At 34.5% G+C, this 24,226-nt stretch overlaps 1 protein-coding gene across 9 annotated transcripts; it reads right to left on the bottom strand.

Annotated features, from left to right (window-relative positions):
* Positions 1-269: 269 nt before the first annotated feature.
* On the bottom strand, positions 270-8,531 carry LOC131053802 (alpha pinene synthase, chloroplastic). 9 transcript variants are annotated; one of them, XR_009371500.1, is made up of 13 exons: positions 8,248-8,531; positions 7,944-8,125; positions 7,753-7,865; positions 7,245-7,453; positions 7,062-7,153; positions 6,848-6,946; positions 6,248-6,463; positions 6,000-6,138; positions 5,649-5,897; positions 5,258-5,547; positions 2,806-4,278; positions 2,661-2,714; positions 2,443-2,541 (listed from the first exon to the last, which is right to left on the bottom strand). XR_009371500.1 is itself a non-coding variant. In XM_059216464.1 (11 exons), exons 1-11 carry the CDS (start codon positions 8,464-8,466, stop codon positions 1,095-1,097), a joined length of 1,884 nt encoding a protein of 627 aa, XP_059072447.1. In that variant the 5' UTR covers positions 8,467-8,531; the 3' UTR covers positions 270-1,094. The 9 variants fall into 9 exon arrangements, 3 of the variants coding, with proteins under 3 accessions (XP_059072447.1, XP_057844432.2, XP_057844433.2); XR_009371502.1 differs by having other exon boundaries at positions 2,443-2,549; XR_009371501.1 differs by having other exon boundaries at positions 2,802-4,278.
* Between the last annotated feature and the right edge of the window lie 15,695 nt (positions 8,532-24,226).

Here is a 24,226-nt window from a genome sequence, read left to right on the forward strand (position 1 = left end):
AACAAATCAAATGGCTTGTCTATGCTTCCACATTTTGCATGCATGTCTCCCGCAATTTCGTTAAACTTTATGCTTTGATGGATGTCCATGTTGTGTTTCTAAGCTCCCATGTTGGCACAGGCATGGAGGATGTTTGGAAAGTTTGTGGAATTCAGCTTTACACCAACCAATTACATTTTCTTGAAAGTTTCTAAAGCCATTTCAACAAATCCATATTGTACATATCCTAGAATCATGGCATTCCATAAGACCACATTTTCTTGAAAGTTTCTAAAGCCATTTCAACAAATCCATATTGTACATATCCTAGAATCATGGCATTCCATAAGACCATACTTCTTTGAGGCATTTTCTCAAACAGGTCGTGTACTTTCTCTATGCTTCCACATTTTGCGTACATGTCAACAAGAGTTGTGGCAACTACAAATCTGAAAAAAATCGTCTATCCTTTTTGCTTCGATGGATGGTAGAAAAGGTTGTAGAATTTGGCTTTACACCTTCCAATTGCATTTGCTTGAAATGTTGTAATGCTTTTTCAACAAATCTAGTTTAAGCACATCCTGCAATCATGGCATTCCATGAAAATCACACTTCTTTGAGGTATTCTGTCAAACACTTCACATGCTGTCTATTCTTCCACATTTTGCATAAACGTCTACCATGGCAGTTGTATCTACAACATCTCACAATATCTCTCTATCCTTTATGCTTTGGTGGATGTCCATACCCTGCTCCAAAGCTCCCATTTAAGCACAGGCAGGAAGGATGCTGGCAAAGGTTGTAGAATTTGACTTCACAGCTGCCAATTGCATTTGCTTGAAAGTTTCTAAAGCCTTTTCAAGATATCCATTCTGTGTCTATTCTGCTCTCGTGGCATTCCATGGGACCACATTTCTTTGAAACAGTTCACTTGCCTTGTCATTGCTTGCACATTTTGCATACATGTCTACCAGGGAGACACGTTCTAAGAGTAAGAGTTCATACCCTGTTCCAAAGCTCCCATTTAAGCACAGGCAGGAAGGATGCTGGCAAAGGTTGTAGAATTTGACTTCACAGCTGGCAATTGCATTTGCTTGAAAGTTTCTAAAGCCTTTTCAAGATATCCATTCTGTGTCTATTATGCTCTCGTGGCATTCCATGGGACCACATTTCTTTGAGGCATTCATCAATCTGCATTCGAAATATATTAATCCTTTTTCTCTTGGTAAAACTCATCTTTTATTCTTTAACATGATAATTTGGAATTTCATATATGAAAATAGCCATAGATAACACCATGCCATCTATTTAACAGATAACAGTAGAATTGTTTTGAGATGAAATAAAACACAACGGAAATAATCATGCTGCCAACAGATTCCCCAAAAAATTCACAAAAAACGAACCCTAAAGATGCAAAAACTTTACAAATATAAGATGAACCAAATGATCCAGCTGCGCAGTCACTCCAAAAAAAAATCACTGAAACCAAGTCACTTACATATGATTTTAAAGAAACTGTGTTATGCTGTCAATGACACCGTTGAGGAAAAATTAGCAGAGTTTGCAGAAAAAATTAAGAAAGCAGCTGCTAATTTAATCTATTTACAATTGAACACAGTTTGCTTTGCCTATTAACAACTAAACCGGGTATTTTCACCGGACTGTGCAAATAAGTTTCACCTCCCCAGCAATTTTTTAAATAAAATTTATTTTTAAATTATACCAAAAAAATACAGGTTTTTAATTTATGCCATGGCTATAAGGATTGTCGAATTTTGATACAGATAAGGCATATAAGATTGCATCCATAAGATGTGTCTCCCCCAAGAATCGCACATTGGTCAACAATAAGGCAAGAATTTTTGAGGTATATTTCAACCTCTTTATATTTAAGAGTTGAGAAAGACATTGCTTCAACCACATAACCTTAGCTCCACGACCATTTCTCAGTTGATGACAATATATTTCAACCTCTTTATATTTAAGACTTGAGAAAGACATTGCTTCAACCACATAACCTTAGCTCCACAACCATTTCTCAGTTGGTGACAATTTTTCATAAGATCCATATTAAATTTATCGTTAGTGTGTATAGTTTCCTCCATCACAACAATGACTCTCAAATGTTAACACATATTTTCTATTTGCAAAACACTTAAATTGCATTTATTGTAAATATGGAATATTTCAAAATTTTCACCTCTAGAGTTACACATTTGAAAATAACCAAACAAGAATTGCATGTCTTTCAACACTAATGCCAACATTATTTCAGAAGTACATTTCATCTTATTTTTGTATTTAAGCATTGAAATAAACATTACTTGCACTTATTCACCTTGGCCCCAATGCCAATTACAAGACCTTTATAAAAACCAATACAAAAGTCAACCATTAATCATCCCAATATGAGCCAAAAGACTCCAAGTATTGATAGTAAGTAGAACAGTCTGAAATATATAGTGATAAATCAGAACATGAATATCTTTCTTATTATTGACTAAAAAGAGCCTCTTAAAAACCATGGATCTTGATTTTATCCTTCTTCACCAAACCAGCCTACAAAACTGTTTAGAGAATAACAATCAGTGAAAAGTCAATAAAACACAACAAAAACTTTAATTTTTATTGCGATTATAAAAACAATAACCAGAAACACAAAAAAATCCAAAACTTACATTGATAAGGAAGTGAGATGCATTCATCCTCTGATAACCTTGAAGCTGGATAACCTACAAAATAGATGTTTCCTAATGAGGAACGCAGTGGACAAAGATTTCAGAGTGCCAGTCTATGACAGAGAAAGCACTGTGTCATACCTACCCCAGCTCTGGATCCTGTACTACAGTACTCTTTCTTGAAATCTTTGAGAATTTTGTTGTAATTGTATTCCTTTCGAAGTCCTTGAATGGTAGTCAAGCTCTTTCTACCGTTTCGCTTCTCTATGCGAACATGTACATAATCCTTTGTACCCGATCCAACATCGTCTGTTTCTGACTCCTTGAATGGGTTTATAACATGTGAAAACTAATTCCTTGTACATAATTCTTAGCTTGTGCAGATAGTATTCCTCAACATGTGAATGCAGGTTGCATATCAAGGGTGAATCTGATTGTATCAGGTGAATGTCTTGGGGTGAATTCCACTGTATCCTCAACAGAAGGGGCCAGGTGGATTCGAATGAAGCCTCAATGATTGAGATTCTGCGCAAGTAGATGAATTGGACTAGACCTCAATGCATGAGGGCAGGTGAATAGATGATAAATTTAATTCCACATTCAACAAAAGGGTCTCACTGCAGGTATTGGGTGTGACCTCAATGGATTAGAATTGGTGTAAATCTTATAAGAGCATTTACACCATAAATTTGACATGAAATATCCTAGACCATAACATCTACTCACACGGGGATGACCCCCCTCAACCAGGTGGTTTACAAGTGCCATCAATACATGGGTGACAGATCCTGGGATGAATTCCATTGTGCGTCCAAGAGATGAGGCCAGAAAAATTTGACCACAGCCTCAATCGATATGACCAGGGGAGGCTCTCAGGTTGAGTATCATAAAATAAATATCCTAGGTCATGTATCCAACTCAACATAGATCGTATCATAAGGTCATATAGAATCATATTTGTCTACACTCTTACTGGATGAGGCCAACTGGATTTAAAAAAAACCCTTAACAGATGAGATCAACTGGATTTGAAAGCATCCTAAACAAAAGAGGGCAACTGTATTTGAGAGCAGCCCGACTGCGCCCTGAATAGGTTAGGCGCCATGGATTTGACCACATCCTCAAAGATAAGGTCAGGAGGACTTGATCGTGAAAGTTACAGAATAAATATCTTATGTCAAAGAATACAATCCCATGGGGATCAACCAGTATAATTTGACCAAACCCTCAATGAATGGGAGCCGATAGATTTGAGTGGATTTGGCTATACCCTAAATAGACGATGCCAAATGGAAGTCATGGGTAAAATTGACAGAAAATTCAACATAATAAATATCAAAATCACAAATCTTTAAGTAAGCTGTTTTGATAAGGGGCTAATTCGACATTATCGATATTATCAGAGTTGGGTTTGAGGTATGGTTGCTCTAAAGATTTGAAGGTCTGACCACAGAGTGGTAATGGTTCGCTAACACTAAAATCAGGGTAATTCATTTAAATAAAGCTATTAGATTTCTGTTTATCTATAACTATCTCTTTATTGCTCACAAATGATTTTCCACTCCATTCGACAATGAAAGAAATAGATTGTTTCGTTGGCTGAATCCTCGCCTTCTCCCTGCACAACAACCATGTTTGATCTAAACCAGAATCAAATAGAATGAATAATAAATCTTTAATAAAAGATTGTACAGAGTAAAATTCCCCACAGATCTGTATATAAAAGTTCCTAAGAAGATCTTCACCCGCCCGCGGTTCCACTCTTCGATGAAATCAAGACCACAACGTGGAAGCCAGAAAATTTAACAACACCACCATCAAAATTTCCCGACAATAATTATAACGAAAAAATCAAAACTTCCAAAAACCGACCGGCGTGAGACAACATTCCGATGGCGGGGTGCCCCCACAGTAGATAGCCTATCGGCTAATTATTGTGAGAAATTTTGTCATGGAGAATATGTAGTGCAAAATATGGATGGAGGTATAGATTGCTGGCTCATAGTGTTCTGTAATTATTAAAATGTACATATTGATGACCCCTCTATTATAAGTTTGAAAATAAACGCTACTATCAATTATTGGTCCATATTAAATATGCAACATTATTGTGTAAAATTCAATGGTTATTAAATTTTATGTTTTTAATATTTTTTTTAAAACAAAATCATTATTGAGTTATTTTTTATGTGTGTAAAGTGATAAAAGAATAAAAAATTTAGTAATTTTTAGGGTAAATATCCAAAATCTTCTCACTTTCAGATTTAAACTATCTAAACATATTGTGTATCACTAGATTCTATATTTAAGTTAACAACCAACACAAATATTACCTAACTTACATGCACTTGAACATATTTTTGGTAGGACATGCATTATTGCTCAATTGATTCCATAGTTCATAGCCTATGCAAAAATATGCATTAATTATATTAGTGGAATGAGTGAAAAGTACATGCGTAGAAACTAAATATGAATTTTAGACAATGTAATTGTCTCCTTATAATACCAAATTATTACTACTATAAAATTATCAACCTCGCTAATCTAATTATTTAATACTTAATTAATGCTAATCATTGAAGTACTAAACTTACATTGTCATAGGTTGAACTAGGATTTTCAAAATATAGTTTCTTGTATCTTTGGTGGAAATAGTGAATCCATCTCTCTCTCTATAAAAGAAATGATAGCCTTGTGATAAAGATATTGCATGATCTTTACTGCACATTGGTACACTATCTAGTTTTAAATATTCGAAACTTAATTCTTTGAATAATTTTTCATTCAAAGACTTAAGATGATCCAAAGCTTCTTCTTCTTCAGTTGATCTATCTCTCATATAACATGCTACACAAGATGCTTTTTCACCCCTAGCAACTTCAGCCTGCATGTCATCACACATAACAATTTTAACTTAGTTATCTCTACTATAAAATGGATAAGATATTCAAAAAAATAAATTTGTTACACATTTTCTTAACATACCTTGAAACTATTGATATCATTGCTTAATCGAAAGGTCAATGCTAAAAGCTCATTGAACCTTGAAGGAAAATCAATTTTCGGAAGAAGGGTGTCAGGAAGAACTGCATCTAATGTTAAGAGAGGTTGCAGAATAACTATTCGAGCACCACCACTAATTTTTGCATTCTCTAAATACTCCTCAAAGGTTGGTATATAACTAGTAGCAAGCCACTCTGCTTCTTGCATATAAGAATCCAAGAAAGCCTCCCACTACAAATTACATATTCAAAATTGATGAAATATTAGTTTTTCCTCATAAATGGTTATTTTCTAAAATTTAATAAGAATAATATAATATTTAAATATACTTACAACTTTTCTAGCATAGTCAAGTGTGTCTCGGCCTTGGGTTTTGGTTGCCTCTTCTACCATTTCATTTACAATTTCATAAAATGCCATGAACACAACTTTCATATATTCAGGAAGATAGTCGATAGAAGAGGGATCCCATCTGGCCAAAAAATACTTAATAAAATTATCAAAAAATATTATTCCTAAAATATTTTTATTTGAATAGCTTTTTGAATCAATATTATAGGGGTAGTTTAGATTTATTTCACCTTTTAACTGCATTTGTGAAGAGTTTTAGCTCATCGAGTGTCCCATAAGTATCATATATATCATCTAGAACTGTTGCAATAGAAGCAATTTTTGCACAACCAATTCTATAAGCATAATACTTTGGCTCTACACACCCTCCTGCGGCCCAAAAATAATATTCCACATAACGATTGCGAGCAAAATCTAGTTGAGGCACACCTGACTCCGTCCACCACCTGAACAAACAAGAATTTTGTCAAAAAATTACTTTTTATAGACGACAAATTCTATCTCTCTTGAATTGTTTTTTAGTTTTGCTCTACTTTTCTTTTATATTCCCACACAGTGATACATGTAGCTCTAATTTATTCACTGATACCATGTTATTTTCTATGAACTAGTTAGGAAGGGAGCGTATAACCTCCCATGTGCATGGTAGAGTTCTATATCACTAAACTACAAACCTTCTTTATATTTGAGAATTTTGTTAGACTTCATTCAAGTATTACATATTTCTCTAATAGTTTTGTGAATAAAAATTTATAGTAATTTCAATTTTAATTTCTCTTTTGAAGCCCAAAGAAAAATATAAATATTATGTTGCTACATATTAAAATAACCTTGAGAGTAATTGAAGTTCTTGTTGTTGCAGAGATTGCACCATATTGAAGTCTAGCTTTGCCAAATATAAAATCTTCTTGTTACTCTTACATGCCATCCTGTATATGAAGACATTATGTTGTTATACTTGGAAAATCACACCCATGAAATAACACTTAGAAATATTAAAATACAATATTGATGGGATTTTACTTGGATGTCATCTTATTATACCATGAAGTGTTTCCTCCATATATATCAATATAATTCCTTGTTTCAAATCTAGGCATATTGGTGTGCCAGCCATATTCCAAATTGAATTGTATCTGTTGCACCACATAAATTTGAAACAAAATTAAGAAAGAAGGATTCACATACTTTAATATGCAAAAATATTAATATGTATACAACAAATACCTCTTTTGAAATATTGGAATCCTTAGTTTGTGACATAACTTCTTTTAAATATTTGGTTGCAAACACTTTAGCCTCCTCCATGATTTTCTCCTCAGGAAATGCAATGAGTGAAACCCGATATAAATTTAGTATCGTGTTTATCTCCTCATTTGATTGACTATATGAGTTCAAGAAGTTCCCATCTTTTTCTTTGAAATTTTCCAACACACCTTCAATTATTGAAAAAAAGTATTAGTATAATAAACATTAATGTTAACAACCCAACAAAACTATGAAAGTATAGCGATTTAAAATAACAAAGTGATAATGATCATCATAAAAAGCTTTTTTAATATGTGAGTGAGTGTGATGTAACCCTAATCACTTTGGTAATAACTTTAATTAATATTTTAATAAACATAATTCATTAACAAAAGAAAATAGGACATAAAAATACAACTAATTAAATGGATAAACCAATGTTAAATGGATTAATAAGGCAACATTAAGGATTATAGGTGGAATGTACCTGAAGAGACGTCGTATCTGTGTAGGCGAAGAATTCGAAGTGCCAAGACTGTTGTGTTCAGATCTGCGCAACTACCGCTTTCACCATTTCCAATTCCTTTGTCGTTCCAATACCTGCTACCCATTAATATACGTTATATGAATTGCTTTAAGATTCATTCACCTGCCAGAAGTTTATTATAAGAAACAAACCTGTAAACACAATCAAGAGCCTCCTTTATTTCCTTTTGGAAATGCCGATCGATTCCAAGGCGTTCAACTTTGTCCACCATTGAAAGACGTTCGTGGACAGAAGAGTTTTGTGTTGGCATTCCATTGAACATCTCCTTCACTTCTCTGATAAATGTCTCTGCTTCTTCTGCATAACAAGGAGCCTGTAGCCAAACAGAATCAACCTCAACCGGGGCAAAATTATAAAAAGACACAAACAAGAGAACTAAACATTTAAGCTGTAAAAATTGAAAGCAGAAGAGTGTGAAAATAGAAAATAGGTTACCTCGTAAGCCTTTGGAAGGGATTGTATGAAATTATCATCCCACAAGTTGGGGTGATGATTAGCTGTGCGTCGAGCAGTCGTTTGAGGAGTGGATGAAGCTTTGCAAGGAAGTAAATCCAACCTTCTTCTGCTTGGCTTAGCAAAAAGCTTAAGCTGATTGCTTGCCTTGTTGAGGCCTGAAAAGCCCAGAGCGGAAGGAGAAAGAGAGATGGATGCCATTCTCAGAATGATTTCAGAGCTGCGAAACCTGGGTATTTAATGCCTCCAATCCACGCATTTTCCATGCTTGTTTTGCGTTTAATGGATTGATTATCTTGCGTTTAATGGATTGATTTTCCATGACTTCATGACTGCCCTGAGTGCGGTGCCCTGTCAAATCACGACTTCTTAGTATTTTGTTTTGTTTTGAAGTACTGATGGAGATGGAAACATATCTTTTTGTAACACATCCAAGTGGAAATGGGATCTTTATAGTGTCAGATAGTTATTGTAATATGGGATTAGGTGAAAGGATCGAGTAATTGTCGATCATGTTCTAATGATCGTTCATTTCTTATCTAATTTTTTAATTACTAAGTTTAAAGAAATAAAAAGAAAATAGCTAGATAACTAAAAATCTTTTAATAAATTTCATATGTATCAATAGTCACCTATTTGTACCCCAACATTAAAATTGGTAGACTTTAATTGGAGAAGTTGTGCAACTTTATTGGTGTCCATAGCACACAACTACTCAAACATTTGTGCAAAGTATTGACAATTTTTGAGGTGGTTGTAGTGCACGGTTATGGTGGCATCTTTGAGTAGGTATCAGGTGACACTTTTAGATGACCTTTTTTTGACCCTTCTATACATAACACATCCCACAATGCTCATCTTTACTATCTAGGAGTCAGAGCAATAGCTTTAAGTAGTTAAGTTGCATACAAAAACGACAACAACAAAATTGTCGAAATCTGATGTACCATTTAAGATCTTTGGATGCACAAAAGTTAGCTATAACAGCTACTAGTGCTCTTCCTCTATCTCTATTACATACAAAAACATATTTAGGATCTTTGGATGTGCAAAAGTTAACTATAACAGCTACTAGTGCTCTTCCCCTATCCCTAACTCCTTTCTAAAGGCATCTAAGTGTGCTACGAATGAGACGTACATACCTTACCCTCATGATTTAAACTTATGACCTTGTTTTCACAACTACAAATTCTCCATCACTAGACTAACTCCAATATTATACAAGTAATTATTTAATAACATTATATTATATTTATATATATTAATAATAGTGATCATTAATGTCTTTATAATTTTATATATTTATATTAATTCTCTATAAATATTAATTTTAAATGGTGTAATAATCATGGGTTGTTCCTCTTTGCATATGAAAAAAGATAAGGTACCAGTCAATGAGTGGTCAGAAATTGTTTAATGAACTGATGCGTCAATGGTCCCTCCCTCCTGCTCAGATGGTTGGCCTTTTCGATGGTTAGCGAATCCTTTAAATTGCCCATCAGACAAGAACGATAAAGTATCGAGTCTTTCGAGAATTTATGCATATGTTTCACAATGCCGGGAAGTTTCAAAGTTCTTTTAATCTGTCAACAGGTCTTAGATCACTTATAAATAAATGAATTATTGCGAAAGTTTCGTAAGAATAGCGATATTTTTGGAAGATGTGATTATATCTATAGCATTTTACAATGCACGTCGTTGGAATCAAGTCAGATGGAACTTAAGCTTCTTGTTTGTACTTAACTAGTTCGAGAATCACTTTAGAGGTCGAAGGTGGTTTTAAGACTTAAGTTAGATGGTACCTAAGCTTCTTGTTTGGACTTAACTAGTTCTAGAATCACTTAAAAGTTGAAGGTGGTTTTAAATTAGCAATTGCATTTTGGTATGTAATGGGTATGTCGAAAAAGTTCAATTAGAATTTTACTATTTCTTGCATACATTGTGCAATACATGAAGTAAATTGTTTGATTGAATACAAACAAACAAAAAAATACAAGGTCAACTGGTAGGTCATATAGAAAATGATGTTGTTTGTACAACAAAGGTCTTAGTGGAAAGTGATAGCTTTAAATCCTATGAAGAGAGGAAGATAAAGGTAGCGATGAAGATGGAGTAAGAGAAGAAGAGGGAAACACATAGATATCTAGAGATAGAAAGAGGTAGAGGGGGTGATAAAGATAGAAACAGATAGAGAGATAGAGAGATGTAGAGGAAGACATAGATATAGAGAGAAATATAGATGGCGAGATAGAGTGAAAGAGAAATAGATATAAGAAGACATAGCAAGGGGAAGAGAGACAAAGAGAAAGAGATAGACAAATAGAGATGGAAAGAGGGAGAGATATAAGGGGAGATAGAGAGGGAGAGAGAAAAAGAGAGAGGGGGGAGAAAGTGGAAGAGATGGATATATATGGAAAAAATAATAGATAAATATAGCTATATGGGAAGAAAAAAGGGTGAGAGAGGTAGAGATAGAAATATCAGTAGGGCGATAAGAAGGGAGGGAGGGATGGGATGGGAAAAGATAGAGAGAAGGGAGAGAAAGGGAGAGAGACAAGTATAGGAGGCAGAAAGAGAAGAGGGGGGAGAGAGGAAGAGAGATAAGAAAAGGGGGAGAGGGAGAGAGAAAGAGGGAGATAGATAGATAGAGGGATAGGGAAAGAGATAGGGGGAGAGATAGAGAAATAGATGTACAAAAAGATATGAAGAGGACAAAGAGAGATAATGAGGGAAGGAGAAAGAGGGAGTTAGAGGGGAGAGAGAAGTAGAGAGATAGAGAAAAAGAGTGGGAGAGATGAGTGAATAAGATAGAATTAGAGATAATGAGACAAACTGTTGTAAATGAAATAAATCCTAATCACTTTTAACTATTATTTGTAATTTCATAAAAAGATATAAATAATTAAAATGAGTTTCAAACTTAAATATATATTAAAGTCAAAACCTACTAAAAAGATAAAAAAATTAATTCCTAGTTTTATGATTTATTTAATTCAACTTATATATTTCTTATTATTTTAATTATTATTGGTAATTTCATAAAAAAGACAAATAATTTAAAAAAATAAACTTAAATCTAAATTAAAATGAAACATATTAAAAAGATGAAAAAAAATTCATAATTTTATGATTGCTTTAATTTAACTTAAATATAATAATAATTATTAAAATAAATGATTGAAAAATAATAAATATTATAAAAGCAACTTGGAATATTATCAATGGGTTTCCTTACATACTTCATTTACTTAATCATGGATAGTGTCTCATTTGTAGTTGTCGAATTATAACTAAGAGTGAGATTTTTTTCATTGGATGGAGACACAAGGGCCTCTATGATGAGGTCCATTCATTGGTTTATGTTGTACACCATTCAAAAAAATTGTACGTTGTATTCTACACATATTATGGCACGATGTCAATGATGTTGATGAGGAAAAAAATGAACAGAGATTGATAGAAAGATATTACGCAACTTAACCAAAGCATAATAAAAATAATCTCCTATAAAGAAAAAAAGAGAAAAATGAGAAAATAAATGACCACGATGAAAAAAAAAGAAAAAGAAATAGCTAAAACACTAAACCGAAAAAAAAATAAAATAACAAAATCTCATAATTCTATTAAATGACTCACTTCTAACCATATTAAATAATAAATATAAATAAATACTTAAAATATATTTCAATAAATATTAAATCTATTATAATATGTTTTTATTTAAAAATTAAGTTTAGATAAAACATAATATATAATAATAATAAATATATTATATATTAAAAATATAACTAAATTTCAAACATATAATTTATCTAACATTAAAAAAAATATGGGTAAAAGCACAATGTTGTGTCACACTTTTATAAAGGAACCGACCAACGCAACTAAAACTGTTTAACTTCGACCGCATAAAAGTGACATTTCTAAATTGAATATTGAAATGATGCAATATGATCAAATGTAGTAATATGAATGGAATTTATGTTTGTTATTTTTAAAAAAAAATTGGAGAAAAATTGATATTATTCAAAGAAAGATTTTTCATTGCTGAAAAATGCTGAAAATCAGGGGTTCTCTTCGGTGCCACCAAAAAAAACAAAAACGGACTTATTCAATTTTTTAATTTTTTTTTCCAAATAGAGAACATATATATGCAATGTTAAAAATAAATAAAAATTTGATGTATATTTTTCTCATTATAATATTTTGAAGTCCAACATAGCTAAATTTGATAGTTTTCGTTCAACGTCACCTTTTGACTACTAAATTTATCATTAACCAAAAAAAAATACCCGTTTCGAGAAGATTCTCTCACCTAATGAAAATACTTTTTAATTTTTTTTTTTATATCTAATAATATTTTTTAATTTCTAATCAGCCTCTTTTTGAACTTTAAAACGCTACTCACAATGTTTAATTAATAAAAAATATTAAAATTAATCAAAATACTAAAAAATTATATCTCTGTATTTGTGACTTTGAGCTCTACAAAAAGGTATTTTTCAATTTTTGTAAAAAAATACTCTTCATGAAAAAATTGGGTAGAAGTGACAAGTTTCAAAAATATAAAGTTTTTCACCTTTGTTGTGCCACATCACATGACAAAAAGGATAGTTTGGCCGGACTACACTTATTTCTAACATTAAAAAAAATGAATTCTTTTTGGATGGTGCCATTTGAAGTAAGGGAATCCGGCCGAATTGAGTCCGAACGGAATCCCAACGCCATTTCGGCGCTATGTAGGAGCCATTTGGCACCACGTGGCCTGAGGGTAGTTTGGTCGGACTCAATTCTGTTGGACTATCCTCCATTGGCCCAAAGTGTGACACACCTCCATGCTTTGGCCCATATAATTTCATAAAAAAATTAATAATTATATTACACAAATCATAAAATATAGTTACAAAAATTCAGCTCCCACTAAAGCCATGAAAATAACTAAAATTAAAATATCAAAAAGTTGTTCTTACATGAGATTGTGTAAAAATATTCCCATATCAAAAAAAAAAACTCATCACACTTTGAAAGATTGTATAGTACTTAGGTGAACGAACATCACTCATTGTCATGAAAAGTAATAGTTTAATGAGAGCGAGGAAAGGAAATTCACGATGTCTCCATAAAAAAAGTTATCCTTTCACATCACTATCTCCTTTAAAAAGACAAAAGCTTAGTTTCTTTTGCAAATGTGTCAACACGGATACATTATTGTGTGAGCAATTAAAAAATATATGGAAAAATCGATGACACAAGCAAGGAATGTACCATTTATTGTGTCGTGGTACACTCTTGAGATGCATTTAGAGTTATGGCATGATATGGAGGTGCTCATATGGAGCATGTTATCTCTTTGGATGAGATGTTTTAGATCATGGTTGTCATGTTTAAGTTCTTGATTCTGTAGTTGGAATTTTGACATTGATCTTGGTTATTTTTGTGTTTTGAGGACACTGATCATTTGCTTGATACTTCATGATATTGTGGTTTTTCATTTGGAGTTTTGGCATAGGTTGATCAGTTAAAGGTACTCATGGATACATGGAAATATAGGATACCTTAGAGGTATGTATAGTTGGATGTGCTAGCACTTGCTGTAGGTTCTTTTCCAGCTATGTTTGTGACAAATGTTGGTACATTTGGTTAACCTTTTTGGATCGAGAGTTTTGTATTCGTGGGAGACAAATTTATGTTTTTCTGTGAGACAGATTATATGGTTTTCTCAGTGGATAGCTTCTATGTGTATCCAGTGGCAATGGCATGGTAGAAGGTAGGTATGTATATGAATGAGATGTGACTACTCTGCAGGTATCTCAATGATGCACACACTAAATTTTATTTCCTAATGATTTATGATTGAGTGGTATATCAACATTGATGGGCTTTAGAGTCCATGTTTCTCAGTTATGTCTGTAAGTGTTTGGCAGTCCAGCGAATTCCTCGTCAAGTGGGAGATTGTTGGAAATGTGCCTCGAATTAACTTGATTTGTGTTCAGGCTAATCAGAATAACCTACCCTGATGGAACAATTGGAGAACATGATGTATCCTTTTTCATCGGGTTTCGGAGTAGCAATGTTCATGTTAAGCCGATGGGCCAATGGAACCTCCTTCTTGTTGATCGGCTATCGGGTGAGCTTGGTTAGCATTACACCAATGACTTGATGAAGTCACCTTCGGCAATCAAGATGTCATCAGCTATCGGAGGAGTTTGTTGAATGCTATACCAATTACTCAATGGATCCACTTTGGTCAACTTCGGTGTTATCAGGGTAGCCAGTTCGGGTGTGTTTTCGATGACCCGATGAAATCGACTAAGTGCTATCAGTGATCGGGATGACATGGTTGGTTGCTACACTGATACCCGATGAGTCTGCCTTTGTTGGTATCGGGGATCGGGGTAACCAATTTGGTTGTCTTGCTGATGACTTCATGGAGTCACCTTCGACGATCGGGGTATCATCAGAGATCGGGAGAACCTGTTGGGTGCTACGGCGATGGACCAATGCTCTCTTCTTCTTGGTCATTGGAGATCGAGGTAACTTGGAAGCAGTCTCACTAATGATCTGATGCTATACCGATGAGTTGGGTGGGCCATGGGCTCAAACCGGTTAGAGGTAAAAGAGTAACCACATGGACACTTGAAGATTGTGTGCTCATGTATTTGAAGGCCAATTGATTTCTGTGTTAGACGAATGTGGGATAATGGACGAGTTGTGAATATAGGATGGTCGACGGTTAGAATTCCAGGCGGTTGGAGCGACTAACTATTGTGTGAACTACATTTGCCAGATGTAATCAGAATAGCCAGAGGAAACCAAAATGCAATGTTGGTTAGGTGGATGGATGTTACTGAATGACAGACAATTGGACTCCATAAGGGTTATGCTTAACCAATACATTGTAATCGATGGCCGATATATATGTTGCTAGAGATGTAACCGAGGGGAGTGAGTCAGGGTACTGTGTGATCTATGGTGTGGAGTCCTGTTGGAAGCCTAAGTGTTCTACATAGGTGATGATTGTGATCCGAACATAGATTTTGAGAGAAAATTCCTGTGAAGAGGATCTGTACCTTTATTGTAACCTTCTGTTTACTATGAATAAAGTGATCTCTCTTTGGTGGTGGGTTTTTTACTTGTAAGGGTTTTCCCACGTAAATCTGGTGTTCAAAAACTAGAAGAAAATATGTGCCACGTAATTTTCTGTGTGATTAGTTTTTCATTAGTCTGTGTATATCTTAATGTTCTGCAAAATAATTTAAAGACATACTTTCTTGATTCCCCTTAGAATTGGTGTTAGGAGAGCGTTTTTGGCACTATGCTTTCCTTACAAGTGGTATTAGAGCTTGGCCTGTTGTGTTATCCTTGTTGGGTAGGGTTGGTTCTTTGTGCCAATTCTGGTTTTCAGTGGGAGTCTAGCAGAGTGTTTATTTGTCTTGTTTGCAATTTAAGATGGCGAACACCTCTGGGTGAATGGACATTCAGAAGTTCAATGGCTCCAACTTTGAGTTGTGGAAACTTAAAGTTAAAGATTTGCTAGCTGATAGAGATCTCAGGATTGCAGTGGATGGAGCTAAACCTTCAGGCATGAAACAAGAGGACTGGGACCTTGTAGATAGAAAAGCCAAAGGGTTGATTAGACTTTGTTTGGAAGACTCTGTTATGTTAAATGTTCATGAGGAGAAGACTGCTAATCTTGTGTGGAAGAAACTTGGTGATATTTATTAGGGAAAGTATCTAGTAAATAAGTTGTTCTTGAGGAAGAAGTTGCATTCCTTGAAGATGGACGAGGGTACATCTTTAGCAGATCATCTGAATGTTTTCAACATGATTGTTGCACAGTTAACCTCCGTAGGAGTCAAGATTGATGACGAGGATCAATGTATGCTTTTTCTTTTATGTTCTCTGCCTGACACATGGGATTATCTGGTAATGGCCATTGGGAGTAAAACAACCATGCTCACAATAGAAGGTGTGGTTTCTTCGTTATTGTTATAAGAAACACGAAGAAAATCTTCTAAGATAGTCAAGAAGGCTCTCACTGTTAGAGGCAATCAAGAGGACAAGAAGTCTAAATCCAAGTTAGAGGAAAGTTCTAAGTCTCCTAGAAAGAAGTCCAAAGTGAAGTGCTGGAATTGTAGGCAGATTGGTCATATCTGAAAGGATTGCAAAGAGAAGAAGAAAAATAAGAGTTCTTCAGATTCTGGGTCCTCTCAGAATGATGATGGAGATGTCTTCTGAGCTGCTTTGGCAAGTCATACATCTATTGATGTCTAGTTCAATCTTCATGAAGAAGATGTTTATCACAATGCCATGTAAGACTTGGTACCATGTTTGGTAGTGATGTATATTCATCACTTGATGGTGGATGATCTTCATGTGACTGAAGATGTTGACATCTTGAGGATTCATAACTCCTTGGTAGAGATGTTGTTTATGTTTTAACATGTTATTCTTGTTAGGCTATTTTTTATTGTGTCGTGGTACACTCTTGAGATGCATTTAGAGTTATGGCATGATATGGAGGTGCTCATATGGAGCATGTTATCTCTTTGGATGAGATTTTTTAGATCAAGGTTGTCATGTTTAAGTTCCCAATTTTGCAGTTGAAATTTTGACATTGGTATTGGTTTTTTTTGTGTTTTGAGGACACTGATCATTTGCTTGATACTTCATGATATTGTGGTTTTTCATTTGGAGTTTTGGCATGGGTTGATCAGTTAAAGGTACTCATGGATACATGGAAATATAGTATACCTTAGAGGTATGTATAGTTGGATGTGCTAGCACTTGTTGTAGGTGCTTTTCTAGCTATGTTTGTGACAGATGTTGGTACATTTCGTTAACCTTTTTGGATTGAGAGTTTTGTATTCTTGGCAGATAGAGTTATGTTTTTTCTATGAGATAGATTATATGGTTTTCTTAGTGGATAGATTCTATGTGTTTCCAGTGGCAGTGGCATGGTAGAAGGTAGGTATGTCCATGAATGAGATGTGACTACTTTGCAGGTATCTTAATGATGCACACACTAAATTCTATTTCCTGATGATTTATGATCTAGTGGTATATCAACATTGATGGGCTTTAGATTCCATGTTTCTCAATTATGTGTGTAAGTGTTTAGCAGTTGAGCGAATTCCTCATCAAGTGAAGAGATTGTTGGAAATGTGCCTCGAATTTACTTGATTTGTGTTCAAGCTGATCAGAATAACCTAGCCTGATGGAATAGCTAGAGAACATGATGTATCCTTCTTCATCGGGTTTCAGAGTAGCAATGTTCATGTTAAGCCGATGTGCCAATGGAACCTCCTTCTTTTTTATCGACTATTGGGTGAGCTTAGTTAGCATTACAGCAATGACCTGATGAAGTCGCCTTCGGCAATCGAGATGTCATCGACTATCAGAGGAGTTTGCTGAATGCTATGCTGATTACCCAATGGATCCACTTTGGTCGACTTCGGTGTTATTGGGGTAGCCAGTTCGGGTGTGTTTTCGATGACCCAATGAAACTGACTAAGTGCTATTGGTGATCAAGATGACATGGTTGGTTGCTACACTGATACCTGATGAGTCCGCCTTTGTTGGTATCAGAGATCGAGGTAGCCAGTTTGGTTGTCTTGTCGATGACCCGATGGAGTCACCTTCGATGATCGGGGTATCATCGGAGATCGGGAGAACCTGTTAGGTGCTACATCGATGGACCTATGGTCCCATCTTCTTGGTCATCGAAGGTCAGGGTAACTTGGAAGCGGTATCATCGATGATCTGATTCTATGTCGATGAGTTGGGTGGGCCATAGGCTCAAACCAGTTAGAGGTAAAAGAGTAACCACGTGGACACTTGAAGATGGTGTGCTCGTGTATTTGAAGGCCAATTGAATTCTTTATTGGATGAATGTGGGATAATGGACGAGTCGTGAATACAAGACGATCGATGGTTAGACTTCTTGGCGGTTTGAGTGACTAATTATTGTGTGAACTGTATTTGACAGATGTAATCAGAGTAGCTAGAGGAAACTGAAATGCAATGTTAGTTAGGTGGATGGATGTTACTGAATGACAGACGGTTGGACTCCATAATGGTTATGCTTAACCAATATGTTGTAATCGATGGGTGATATATATGTTGCCAGAGATGTAATCGAGGGGATTGAGTCAGGTTACTGTGTGATGTATGGTGTGGAGTCCCGATGGAAGCCTGAGTGTTCTGCATAGGTGATGACTATGATCCGAACATAGATTCTGAGAGAAAATGCCTGTGAAGAGGATCTGTAACTTTATTGTAACCTTCAGTTAACTATGAATAAAGTGATCTCTCTTTGGTGGTGGTTTTTTACTCGTAAGGGTTTTCCCACGTAAATTTGGTGTTAACTCTCTGTTGTGTTTTTTGTGTGATTAGTTTATCATTAGTCTGTGTATATCTTAAATTTGTTCTTCAAAAGAATTTAAAGACATACTTGCTTGATTCCCCTTAGAATTGGTGTTAGGAGAGCATTTTCGGCACTGTGCTTTCCTTACACTTGTCAATTATTCACTTTTTAAAATATTGTTTTACGGTGATAAATACTAACACTAAATTGATTAATAGATATACATATTTTTCTTATTTGTGAGCTTTTAAAAGAATGTGATTTCAACTAATAAATTTCATGTTTTAAAATTAACAAGTCACACTTGTTCTTATCTCAATTGGAATGAATTAAAATAAAATCACATTTATAACTTCTTTGGATCCCACATGCCATGTTAGATAGCATTAGTCAATGGCACCATTTAAGAGTTAGTACAATTCATGAGATATATATTGGTACATCATTGGTTGGTTAGACATTAAGGTGATGAAGAGAATGAATGAAACATTAGTTTAAAATTTGTTCCTTTGATAGTTGTAATCACTTATTCTAGTCCTTGATAGACACATTGATTATCATTTTGTCATATTATTTTTTTATTACGGGTAAAACGGGTTTTGAAGGGACCCAAAACCCTATACAAATGAATTTTGTCAGGAGTTCAAAACCCACTTATAGAATGTTGCCAATAGATAAAATATAGGCAAACAACAACCCAACAATAGTAGACAGAAGAATTAAAACATTAGAAAAATGTCTATAACAAGAACCAAGTTGAAACCACCAAACAACTCAACTCATAAAAACTTTTACAATGGGTTTTGAAAAGGCTCCCATAACCTTGAAATGAAAAGATAGTAAGCTTCCTTTACCTTCCTTAATCACCACTTCAATAGGAGAGAAAGGAAATAAGTTTGGACTAATGTTAGAAATAGCTCCCTTGCAACAAATATTTGGAGAAAGGGTGGCAACAACCCCCTTACACCAACACCAATCCACTCTAGCACAAGCAATATCCACCTCAATAAGGAATGATAGAGTAGGAAACTATTGGAAAGATACAAACCCTTAGATCTCCCACATGAATGATCTCCACCTCCATCGAAGAATGATCCATCTCTATACTAGAAACATGGAGAGAGGATAGGATAAAATCAACAGTCCCTCAACTGAAAACCAAATATTACACCATACAAATCCCATTGAGAACCCAAAAGAACAAAACTCTTCTCCAAAAAGGTAGAAGAAACTCCCAATGAAAAACACCAAAAGAAACCAAAACAACCCTCATAGAATTAGGAGTACAACAAAAGAACTTGAAGGGAACCAAAAAAAATAGATAAGCCATAAAATCCAACATGGTCTTTGTGAAACTCTTTACAAAGGAAACCTCATTCCAAGGCACCATCTTGAAAGATCACCAAAGATGGTCAATAAAATTACTGACCTAGAAAAAACAATAATCAATAGAAACTTCAACCCGAGAGGAGGAAAAGTAAGTAGCTCCCAATTCCAAACAACCCAAAAGGCCAAAAAAAAACCCATTAAGAACCTCAAATAGAGAAATATGAAATACCCAATAGAAACATTGGAATTATCCAAATACCTCAGAGTAAAGAGAAGAACAACTCCCACAACCACCTATGATATCACAATGCCAACTATCCAAAAAGAAACAACAACGAACAAAGTTGAGATATCGACAACAAGAACAAAGCCCTTGATAGAAACACTGATCATCAAAAAGAAAATAACAAAAAAATTAAAAGCATCCCAAAGGTGGGAAACCATTGAGCAAGGGATACCAACACAAAACCATTCTCAAAGAGTGAAAAGCATTGGAAACTCTATTAGAAAAAGTTTATAATATGTGTAGGGGTATTTAGAAACTCCATCAAAATAATAATAATACTTCTAACATACTAGTGACACCCAAAGTGTGATACTAAACCTCTAGATGCACTAGTGGTCCTCAAGACATATTTGCTATGCATGTTTGGATATTTTTTGTTTATTTTTGTATATGTAAGATTTGAACTCTATTTGTAAACCCTATAGTTCCAACCACAAAACCCTAGATATACAATGAAATTTAACACAACATCAAGAGAGAAACTACCATGCATGCATATAGAAATGAAATAACAAATATTATACCATTTACACATAAAGTAGGCTTGTCTCCATTGTTCTCCTTGTAGCATCATAAATTGTACACATTTATTAGTGTGTCCAATTTCACATTCTCCTAGCACCTATTTTAGTCTTTCTCTTTCCTCTATGCATTATAGGACCTTTATTGATTTGAATTAATATTACAAGTCTTATTCTATTTGATTACATCATCACACTCTTATTTGGGCCCTTAATTCTAGCTGTGCCCTTTATTATTTTAATCCTTATTTATTCCTAATATTACCCTAATTTAATCTCTCAAAGCATATTTTGCATATCTACACATCTTAATTTGATCCATCATGCTGGGTTTAGCATTAGAATCACAATAGCTCACATCCCTAGAAAATTGGAAAATAGTTGGTCAAACAAGGTAGTATACTACCTGGTTCCAAATAAAATTCCCTGAATTTCGGGAGCTTAATTGGGTGGTCTTATTCTATTCAAATCTAGCTCTTTGTGAAAATATACCAATTCTAATTTGGCCTAATTGTGATTTTAATTATGAAATCCCTATATAAGGTATCCCTCTCAATTCATTTTTAATATGACAATTAATGCTAACATTACCATCCATTAAAGAACAATTCTTCTTCCTCAAGAGCAGATTTGAGTCAAGGAGCAACAAACTACATTAATGTGCATCTTCATATTATGATTCAATTATGATTTCATGATGTATTTAATGTGATTTATCATATTATTGCATCAACACATGGAGGAATTATCCAAAAGAGCACTGCATAACCTATTGAAGGTATAATAATTTACATTCAAGCATTTCAACCTTGCCCTCAAAAGGTAAGTCTTTCCAATTTAGTTCAAGATCAATTTCTATTTTAATTAGGTTTAATTCCAAACCTAATTTTTGACCTAAGGCAACCCCTATCCACAACACAATTTTCCTTCTTTTGGTGTGAAGGTGATAGATTTAGGAGCTGCGAAGGTAGAAAGACAAAAACAAACAAAAATGGCTTTTGTAGAAGTTCCAAAGGCTCCTAGGACCAGGTCAAAATTGTAGGAAAAGGGAAAATTTGAAGTACCAAGGCAAAGGGCGCCCTGGTCCCAAGCAGTTTTTTGGTCACCAATGGACTCAATATCTCTTGCCATTTCCAAAAAGATCCAACTTGCCTGTGTTTGCAGTTCAATGACCAGCGCGGTCGCCACCACGGTCCTGACAATTTTTCCTAATTTTTCAAGTACATGTTTTGATCAAGTCTTCTTCTACTTAGATCCTAGTTTACAACTTTGTTTGACTTCTGCAACATTTTGTTTTCATCATTTCATTTCACTTTCTCATTGTTTGTTATAAATTTAGCATTTGCAATTCAAAACCTAATTCAAACACAATTTCAACTCAAACAAAAGGGGAAATAGGATCTAAATCAAAATTCAACCCTCTTCTTAATAGAATTGAGGTTGGATCTATTGATTTCATCCTCCTCTTAATGTAATGTTTTTGAAAGTTAGACCATTTCCTAGTTTACAAAGAATAACTTGTTAAACCCTAATTTTTCATCTATTACATTTTGGTGAACCCGACATATCTTATGCTTACTTCTAATTTTGATATAGTTTATGCATTCATAGTTGCATTCATTTCATAGTTTGATTTAAATAAAAATACAAAAAAAGAAACATTTTGTATTATGCATTATGTGTGTTTTAATTTATATGCATTCTTACATTAGATCATAATTGTATATGGAGTTGTTATCTTCTTTTGCTTGTTCAATTTCACCTTTTTTTCATGATGTTCATGATGTTCCCTTTTATGTATATCATGACAACTTAGTTAATCCTTTCATTCACAATGTAGCATCCTAAAATTGCACCCCTTGCAATTTTTTATTGCATTTGGGTCTTCGCCTTAGTGTTGGTGCTCCTTGGCCTGATCAGAGACTCTATTATGCTCATACATGTCATAAACACCATCTAGCTGAAAGATGCACTGCATTTCCACCTTGATCCTCCCCCAAAATAGGGTAGGACCAGGGCATGGCACCCTAGTCCTCAGTAATGGGGACCTATCTTGGACCCCCCTAGCCTATCTCAAATTTGAGTGGGAAAACCCCCTCCATGTTAGCTCATGTAGAAAAAGTAATTCATTTTACCTTTGGGCAAGTATATAAGTGGATTTCCTCTTCTCATTTGAGGAATCAATGACATTTATGAGCAAGCATTGGGCATTCAAGAGATCAAGCATTCAAGAGAAATTGAGCATTTTTAGTCTTCCTTCACGCTTTGGAGAAACAATAGAGTCAATGTTTCAAGAATTGAAAAGGAGATAATCATCATAATCCATGAAGTCCTAATTCCATGTGAAGGCAAGTAAAACTTCACAAGGAGGTATAAGCATTTCATTTTTAGTTAGTTCAACATCCCCTCAAAGAGGAGGATTTCTATTTTTTCAATCATTTCGATTACATTATTTCAACCACTTAGTTAATTCCCAAATTGGGGTTTGACCTAAAGGCAAACCTCTATCTCCAACACATTTCCTTTTCCTTCTTTGTGTAGACAAATAGGTGCGTAGTTGTAACTCTCGGTATTAAGCTTCAGACATAGAGATGAAAAAACCCTGTTCGGCGATCGAAAATCTCGAAGGACCAAGAGGGGGTGTCATGGTCCCTAGACACAATCCCTGCTATTTTTGGCAGTTTTCATAGAGTGGCTCTGAATCCTCTCATACTTCTTAGATTTAGGTGCACAACGGAATCCCAAATTTACAACTCACCATTTTCTCAAATTTGTCTTCATTTCTTGCTCTTACTCTTAATTCAACTAGTCAACTTGCAAAAGAGGGTCAAGAACATTCCATTTCAATCAATCTACTTAGTATTCAGTCCTAATTTGATTAGTGATTGAATCTAGTGAATTTCCCCCCCTCTTTTGAATGTAAAGGCATCTCCTCATCCAAGCAAAAATAGGTGATTTGGTGATTTCTCCTTCTATCTTGAAAATTGCCAAGTCACCTAGTTTTCCCCTTTACATTTTAGTGAACCCCATGTGTCTTATCCTTATAATTGTCATTTTTATATTTGATTCTTATGCAGTTTACAATTCAAATTTTCAAATTTAAATTTTTAAAATTAAGCGACTTATGCTTGACAAACCCTAATTTTTATATTTAAATTCTTTAAAAGCATTTAATCAATTATGTTAAATCTAAAGCTTTCTTTTGTCCTTCTAAACATCATAAAAGTTATCCCTTAGCCTTAATTGTGCCCTTTTCTTTTCATTCTTTCAAATTAATCATCTTATTGCACATCCTAAGTGGGTCTTATTTTGACCTTCAAGGCTTTATTTTGTATATCTAGACATCTCCAATTTTCATATCCATATGCAATTCACATTAAAATCACAATATCTTGCTTCCCTACAAATTTGGTAAAAAGTTGGTTGGACTAGGAGCGAGCTACCTAGTCCCGACTTTTT

The sequence above is a fragment of the Cryptomeria japonica genome, chromosome 2 (genome assembly GCF_030272615.1).
Source record: "Cryptomeria japonica chromosome 2, Sugi_1.0, whole genome shotgun sequence".
In the NCBI taxonomy this organism is placed as follows: Eukaryota; Viridiplantae; Streptophyta; class Pinopsida; order Cupressales; family Cupressaceae; genus Cryptomeria; species Cryptomeria japonica.